General features: G+C 37.3%; 1 protein-coding gene across 1 annotated transcript in view; it reads left to right on the top strand.

Annotated features, from left to right (window-relative positions):
* Positions 1-7,185, top strand: part of SLC25A46 (solute carrier family 25, member 46) — a gene marked incomplete at its 5' end in the record, with an annotated part of 11,597 nt that extends 4,412 nt beyond the window's left edge. The window contains 3 exons of the mRNA XM_008944523.1: positions 2,712-2,768; positions 3,212-3,269; positions 6,416-7,185. Of these exons, the coding sequence (XP_008942771.1) occupies positions 2,712-2,768; positions 3,212-3,269; positions 6,416-6,994 (694 nt within the window). The remainder of the gene's footprint in view (positions 1-2,711; positions 2,769-3,211; positions 3,270-6,415) is intronic.
* Positions 7,186-8,936: the final 1,751 nt, after the last annotated feature.

Raw genomic sequence — 8,936 nt, 5'->3', positions numbered from 1 at the left:
CTGCTGAACATTTTCACTGTCTTTGGTAGGTGAGAGGACAGAATGACCCGCATTAATAAATGAGAAGACATGGTAAATAAGAGTCTGTGTGACTGTCAGCTTTGTCTTCTGTCCTCCTTTACCAACAACTATGTGTATGTTGTTCAGTTTTCTCATAATAAAGGGAGTTACAATTAAAAACAAGCGACTTCATATAAAGAGATATTCACCCTTCTACTTCACTGTGTTCATCTTTGGCTGTAGTAGTTTAGCAATAATTATTTTGATCTGTGACTGCCTACTTTTTATACTGAACTGTAACTCCAAATTTGTGGTAAAACATTGTGATGTCTTTCTGCTTTGAGATACAAGTCTGATAAAGAATTTTCTTCTGAAGACTTTTTATCAGTGCTTTGTTTTGTAATGATACAGAGCTAACAGTAAGGGCTGACAACTGTAATAGTATATATTGTCAGTTTTAATAGGGATATTTAAGAGTAAAGACGTTGTTTGGGAGAATTTATTATATAAGGTAATAAAACTTCTTGTGAAATACAAGGGAACTGTGAGATAATCAAGAATCAGGAGGAGATACTTAACAGTTGCAGGGCACACTTTGAAGCCAGTAAAATCATAAGACCTGTCTTGGAAAATACATTAGAGAGGCAACAAGTAGTTGAGTTTAAGGCTGGTTAAGTGTGAATTGACCAGTGGGCTTGAGAATTGGGTTAGCTTTCAGAAGAGACAAGTGCCTAGTTCAGATGTGTGGATGCAGACCAAGTACTTAAAGACATGGAAGCTGACCTGGTTTTAAAGGTAGGAAATCTAGGCAGGCTTACTCAAACTACTGTTAGGATGGATGCATGCATACAGACTAAGTCTTTGCAGGTTCTGGCATTCGTCAAGATTGTTAGCAAAGGCACTTCATACTTAAATTGTGTGGACTGTGTATTTTTTTTTTGGTCAGCTCTGTCTCATTTAACTGAAATTCCCAAGCATACACTTCCCTCTGAATGTTTCTTGTTATTCTTGTTTTTAAGTACTGCTTTAGGGGATGCTTAAGTTCATGAGATGTGATATAATGTTTATATTTTCATAGTTCTGATTTCTGTCCAGTGTGAACAAGGATTTTCTTCTTGGGGGCCAGTTATTCAGTAGTTTGAAAAGCAAGCTGGTGATGCTGCCAGAAGAAACAATCCTTTCTGCTAGTACCTGCTCACTCCTTCCTCAGTGCTACCCCCATCCTTGTGCCAACACAGTATGTGAACAGTCACAAAATGAACTGGACTAGAGAACTGATCTGGCTAAAATTGTCTTGTACATTCACTGCCCCATGTTGTTGTCTACTGTATGCTCTCCCTTTTTTAATGGTAGCGTGCTTCTTGGGGCTGTCACAGGGAGGTGGAGGCTATTACTTTTAGCAGCAGTGCCAGCAAATCTGATTTAAAAGGTTATTTAAACTCCAAAGGACATGAGGAAGTGACATGTTAATTCTAATTCTATATCACCATATCATAAAACAATTCTTTCGTTTTAGGGAGAGTGGCCCAGAAATGGGTGTTAACATTTTTGTATCAAGCTGAATGTGGTTCTGAACTAGGAAAACGTACTCTGTAATTGTTCTTCCACTGGAGGAATAGTTATACCTAGTGGATTGACAGGTTAGGCTTTCACATGTAGTGTGACTACACACATCCCTTGATTTAGAGGATGTGATCCAAATGCCCAAAGTAGGTAACAGTAAGTGATCTTCCTCTTTTGTGACTGGCCTGTGTACTAAAGAAAGTGGTAGCTACTACTAACATACAAGAAAAAGAGTACAGAGTTTCCGTTCTTGGATTAGTGGTGTTGTAGCTACAGGCAGTGGGTGGGTGCAATACCTGGACAAGAATTAAAGCTGGGCACTTTATAGCCTGTTATGAAAAATGCATGGTCTAGTGTGTCCGACCAGACAGAAATGCCTTTGCCTCATAGCTAGAGTACCTGCCAAAATACTTGATATTTTGAGCTAGGTGGGATCATGTTTTCTGTCAAGTGGAGTGCAGTTTGTTTACTCTTCATATTTTGAAGTATGTAACTAGAAAATAATACTTTAAGTGAATTTTTTTTTTAAGTCACTTTTGTGTTAAACACGTAGGTTTTCTTTTGTTTTACCAGGATATGCTAAAGACTGGTCATAAAGCAGAAGACTTGACTTAGGTCTGTACAGAATTACTATGCAGCTTCTAGTCTCCCCTATGGCACTTGATCTGTTCTTGTCTAACTGTGTCAGAATGTGATTTAGGTTTTCAGGAAAGAAACAATGACTAGGTAAACATAACCTCAAAGAACAGAAGAAGCATAATCAAACCAAAACATAATTTAAAAAAAAAGTGTTGGTAAAGGGAAACAATAGAGGTTTTAAAATAATCCAATATTCCATGAAAATGGCTTTAAAGTTAGTAGATAAGGATGCAAAGTAAAAGCAAAGCACTAAAGGTAGCAGGTGTGAGAGGTGCAGACACTTTATTCTATCAAAAAAAGCTTTCAATTATTAATATTTAACAGGCTCAAATAAGTTTTAAAAGTTAAGCATGATTTATGAAATGGGTCGTTGATGTGTCTTCCCACTATGGGAAATCTTGCAAATTAAACTGAAAGGAAGAACAGTACAAAAACTGGACGTTCACACCCATGGATGAAATGCTTGAGAATAACATGTTCTTATGCATATTACCTTTTTGTTTTTTTAGGGAGCTTTCACATAAATGGAACCTCAAGCAGATAGGTGGACACCTTCTACTCAAAGGGTAAGTATAATGTGTTATTACCTTAGGTTTTACTGTTTAAAACTATTGCTAAAGGTACCTTAGTTTAATATGCAGCTATGGTTACTTGACAGGGTGCTAATAGTAATTTTCAAATTTTGTTTTTTTGAATGATCTTGGTTGCATACACCACTTCACAGACTATTTTCTCTTATTAGATCTCTGGGCCTAATGTAAAAGATTAGATTATTTTAGTAATTAAATAATGATAGCTGAGAGACCTAGGTCCATCTGGTCACATGGAAATAGAATTTGACAGAACATTAGACTGAAATTGTTGATGTGCATTTTAATAATAGAGTTATGTTTTGTTAATTTTCTTTCTAGTGAGACTCAGTCAATAACTTTATCAATTTTGCAGTACATATTTGGCTAAAATTATTGTAGTGACATGATCTTAATTCTTATCTTGTTAATTTTTACAGTTTAACACATGTGATAGCAATGCCTTTTTATTCTGCGAGCCTGATTGAAACTGTACAGGTAACTTACATGTCTTTACTACATTTAAAAAGATACTGTTACTCTCTTTCTAGATTAGACTATGTGGAGAAGTAAGTCTTTGGCTTTGGATTCAAGTTTGTTGCAGTAGTTGTAGTTGTTTTGCTTGAGGCTGCATGGCTTATTAACTGAATTAAAAGGTATTTACTATGATGGGTATATTAGTTGCTATCTTAAGTCTAAATTTAGAATTAGAAAAGACATTTAATATAGGTAGTTGGAATATATTGTGGATGCAATAAGGATATATAACACCTGTATGTTCTAGCAGATGAAACATAAAGCAGTTTTTCTCACGTAAAGGTTTTAAAGGCTTACTAGGCAAATTGTTGCAGTGACCCCTTGCCATTTAAGAACAATAAGGTTTTTCCAGTAATTCATCTTTGTTCTTCAAAATACTGAACTCTGTTATTTCAGGACTGCTTTCATTCAGTCAGCTTTTTTTTAAATTTTATCACGTTCTTAGCCATGAAAATACCTATCTGGACCTGTCGCTTAGTGTACAGCCTAACTTGTTCTATCACTGTACAAAGTAACCCCTAGCACTGTATTGCAGATTGTCCTTCAGTGAGTTGTTGAATCTTTCTGGAGAAAGAGACAGAGTTTAGCTATGTGGAAGTGATACAGGATAATTCTTTGAGCTACTTCTCTTCTACATGTTGAGTTGCTCTTAACATGAGTGGTGGTCGTTAGCATGATGGTATCTTTGAGCAGCTAATGGAGCTCATACTATAAAGTGAGAGTTGGAGGGTGGTGCAGTATAGTCGCTTTCATGTTATTTCATCATCAAAATAACAGTTTTCTTTCCTAGTATAGACCAGTTAAGTACTGTCAAGACTGATTTACATTCAGCTTTTCAAACCTGCAGTTCAACTACTGACATATGTCTACAGAATGTTGCTTTTTCTGTGGAGAAGAGGCAAACAAGGCTGATTTCTACAGCTTTCTAGTTTCTGCATGTACTTCAGAGGCAGTTACTCTTAAGTGATAGGATTCTGCTCTGTGCAGAGGGTTGAAGCTTAAAAGAGCCAGAAGGTACTAGGAAAGCTGTTCTGTCTAAACTGGCCACATTATGGACTAACAGGACAGGTGAGATTAAATGCCTATGCATGATGGACAACCAACAATAAACTCACATTCTCTAAAGTTATCCTGTATTTAAGGAAACATCTTCCTTTCTCCTGTCTTATTATTTTGAAAATAATGTTCTGTACTTCCACCTAAGTTCCTAGTTTATGGAAGCCTTGGGAAGATTTAACTGTTTCATATGGGGAAGCTGACCTAGGAAACTCCTTTGTGTGCTGGGGAGTGGCTTTTCCCTGAGCATGCTGTAATCCTGGAACAAGAAACAGTGGTAGAACACTGTTCCTGTTGCTTAAATTCATAGCAGGCCACAGAATGGAATGTTTTATTCAGGTATCTTACTATTATTTAGGTATTTTTCTCTGAAGTTATGTTCTCTGTGTTGTTGGACATGGGAGTATATTTACCAAGAACTGATAAAGAGGAACGTGAATGAGACCCTGACTTTTGTTTGCAAAATAAGTAACAAAATTTATTTGCTAGGAGGCAGCTTAATAGGAAAATGATCAAACAGCCAAAACAGCATCTCCCTGTCCCCCTCCCTTCCCCCCCCCTCTTTTAGACAGGTGATAATCTCAGTAAAGAACTGCTTCTGAAAATAATTCCACCAAGATCTGATAGAGTTTAGGCTTAGCAGGTTCAGCTGTGTCCAAGTATTTTGCTAAATGTGTGCAAGTATTTTACTGTGTGTGTTCTGTATGGAATGTATTGTCCAGTTCCTGGAAACACATTGAGCTTCATTATTATTAGAAACACAACAAAGGTAATGGTAGCATTTGTGAAGATTTTAGTTAAGATGTATTAATCAGTGCTGAGAGGCAGCTTGGCTTAGCAAGTTTACTTTATATTCCTGTGCTGCAAGGCGACAATAACCAAATAACAAACTAAAAGCTCAAAACTGTGGGATTTGTTACTAACGGTTTTATATTAATTTTTTTTTCTGATAAACTATACTGTTCAATAGTATTAGTTTGACACACTTCTCCAGCTAAATATATTTTATCAAAATAACTGTAAATGGTAGGTATTTGTCAGCTGCTTCCTTACTGATGTCTTTAACATTTCAAACCACGTGGTGGCGTGTTTGGCAAAAGCAAGCACAGTTTTGAAGTGCAGCGACTGCAACGAAATGGGAAGAGAAGATTCAGTAGGGTTTATGATACTTAACTTGTGTTTAAAGTGTGAAACAACGTTATATTCTCAAGTATTTGAACCAGTTTCTTGTCTAGTGCAGGCTGACCATAGCTGTTAGTCCTTCCCAAGAATACTGAGGAGTGTTGTGGTGCTTTATCCTGGCTTGAGGTGAGGACACAGCTAGCACAGACTCAGAGACCTGGGCATTGAGGAGAAGTCCCAGATCCTGAATTTTGGCTGTAACTGAGATGATAAAGCACTTGAGTTTGTATAAGCACGAGGAGGAGAAACAATATCTTTAGGTTAATCCTGCAGTCACAGGTACAGTATAATGGAGTAAATAATTACTAAACGAACTCTTTATTTTCAGTACATGAGCAAAGTAAGTACATCCTTCCTGAGAGGCAGCATGGGTAAAGACTACTACTTTCGATGCAGATAACAGAATGGAAATGTTCAGAGCTGAACATGTTAAATTCATAACAGAAATGATCTTTCAACTCACCTTCAGTTGTGGAAGTCTTTGTTATGCACATTGAAGTTCAAAGACTAGAGTTACATTCCTTAAAGAAAAAAGAAATACTTTCTGGCATTTTGCTCCAGAAGTAGGCATGTTCAGTACATGACTATTCTGCAGACTCATACTCTCAACAGTATGAAAGTTCAATTTCTTTGATAGCAACACAAATAATTGGAAAGTACATTAAATAAAGACTCTTAAAGATTGGTTCATTTTTCAAAAGCAAGTTTGCTCTGGTTGCTGTCAAGAATGTTATAGCAAAGAATTTGTATCAATATAGCTGTGTAGATACAACAGCACACAAGTTCAGCAGAGACTGAGTGTCTAAGTGGAAGTCAGCAGGGTTGTGAAATGTGCAGCACAAATTGCAGCTCTTCCTTTGTGATTGCAGAGCGAAATAATTCGAGATAATCCTGGTATCCTGGACTGTGTGAAGGAGGGGATCGGCAGAGTTGTAGGCATGGGCGTACCCCACAGCAAGCGTCTCCTTCCTCTGATGGTCCTGACTTTTCCAACTGCTCTACATGGAGTTCTTCACTATATCATCAGTTCCATCATCCAGAAGCTTGTTCTGTTCGTTCTGAAACGGGATAATTCCCACAACCTTCCAACTGAGAGCTCTACTTCTGTGCAGAGCATGCTGGATGCGTATTTTCCAGAACTTATTGCTAGCTTTGCTGCTAGCCTGTGTGCTGATGTCATGCTCTACCCACTGGAGACAGTCTTACACCGCCTTCATATCCAAGGGACACGCACCATAATCGACAACACAGACCTTGGCTACGAAGTGCTTCCCATCAACACTCAGTATGAGGGAATGAGAGACTGCATAAATACTATAAAACGGGAAGAAGGGATGCTGGGTTTTTATAAAGGATTTGGAGCTGTTATAGTGCAGTATACCTTGCATGTGGCAGTTTTACAGCTTACCAAAATCATTTACTCGACACTGCTTCAAAATGTTTCTTAATCTGCTCAGGTGTGGATTTAGCACAGTGGACGTGATTTATTGACCGAAATATTGTTTAAAATGGCTTAGCAAATGAAGTTTGAAGAATCCACTCTGTGTTGTCCTTGCACTGTAAAAAAACTTGTTTTAAAAATGGGGATACAGATTCCAAAGTGTCATTATAGTACTGTTTAAATTTTAAATTTTAGACACAAATAGAATGTGCAATCATACTGACTGGAACTGGATTTCAGCTGTGGTTGGAGTTAGGATTTACCTCTCCTCTTACCAGTTAACTGGCTGAAAGGATGGATATTAATTCTTAGTATCTGCTTTATAAACCTTGCATCTGATACTTAATTTGGACTGATAGCCAGTTCAAAGAATTAAGTTATAAGAACTTGCAAGCAGGAGTCTGATAGATTTACTTGTCTTTTAAAAATGTTTTCAACTTCACTGTTAATGGAGCTGTGAGCAAAATAGGAACTGTAAAAGTAACTCAAGTAGACATAAATGTAATAGTTTACAGGTACATAGACTTCTTACTTTGCTGCAGTTTGGCAGATGACAAAGAGGACTCTTGCTTTATACAAAATAAAATCTTGGGTTTGCATAAAGCTGCACAAAATGCATATTTGGCTGTCTTGCAGTTTGCAAGGCTTACAGTAACTAAAGTGAATATAGCAAATTAGGAACTGATGTGTGCATGCAAAAGTGCCATTTTTAGTCACCTTTGCACTCATAACTTCAGGGTTTAGTTTTACTTTGCTACTTTGTGCAAGAGTAGAATAATCTTACAAGCATATATAGTGTCAGTGTTCAAAGTGTATAGAAAGTGTAAAAAATGAATTGGCTATTTCTAGCATTTCTCTTTGGTTAGATTGGAGATGTTTGAACACAATTAACTATTTAATATTTAGCACTGATGTCCTTTATTTAAAGTCTCTGCTGAATTAGATATTATGTGGAGCAGAATTAAGTCTGTTTGTGCAAGCTGACTACTGACGTGTACCAGTTTTGCCCTCCTCCCCTAATAAATCAAGACTTTCAGCCTGAAAATGAGTTCTGATCCTTCTAAATAACTTAGTCCTTCTTGGTTTCCTCAGTAAATATCATGAAAGTTGGTGGAGGGAATGATCATGTGGAGAGTCACTTCTGAATTATATGAGAGGCTGCTGCCTTTTTCATACTTTATTGTGGCACATCTGTGTGGATACTGTAAATTCGTATGCATTTTAATCGTTAATTGTTGTATAGTAGTTGTCACTTAGGGAAAGTAGTCACGGCAAAATAACGAAAAGGTTGCTGTTTATAAGTTCTGGCTTTTAATCATTTGCAGGTCTACTTTGCTGTTACTAATCTAACTTTCAAGTATTTTACATGCATATGTGTTGAAACAGAAAGTATGGTGAACTTGGGAACTATTTTTATTTTGAAGTATTGTTAATTACAGATTTAGTATATAGAATGGAAGCAAATAAATAAAATAAGAATTCACTCTGAATATTTTGAAGTAATTCACTGAAAAGGCAGGTAAAAGAATCCTGGTGTGTGTGTATGTGTTGTGGGTTAATCCTCTCTGAGCAAGAGATGCCCGCTTAAGCCACTTTATCACCCACCTCTTTTCCTCTCAGTCCTCCACAGAGCAAAAAGGGAAAAGGAAAATAAGATGAAGATAAAACCCTTTTTGGTAAAAACAAAGGCAGTTTAAGAAAGCAAAGCCAACCAATACTGTGAGCAGAAGCAAAGAGAAAAATAGCCCAAAGGTTTATTGTCTGCTTCCCATCCCCAGGCGATATCTGGCCCCTCCCTGGGAAGCAGGGCTTCAAGATGCGAGCAATTGCTCCAGAGGACCAAGGAGTAGCCCACCCCTCTCCTCCCCCCCTCTGTACTAGCTTTATAGCTGAGCAGACATCATATGGTACACAATATCCCTTTGGCCAGTTTGGGTCAGCTGCTCTGG

The sequence above is a fragment of the Merops nubicus genome, unplaced genomic scaffold, assembly GCF_000691845.1.
Source record: "Merops nubicus isolate BGI_N331 unplaced genomic scaffold, ASM69184v1 scaffold35917, whole genome shotgun sequence".
In the NCBI taxonomy this organism is placed as follows: domain Eukaryota; kingdom Metazoa; phylum Chordata; class Aves; order Coraciiformes; family Meropidae; genus Merops; species Merops nubicus.
This window is presented reverse-complemented; position numbering and strand designations above follow the sequence as displayed.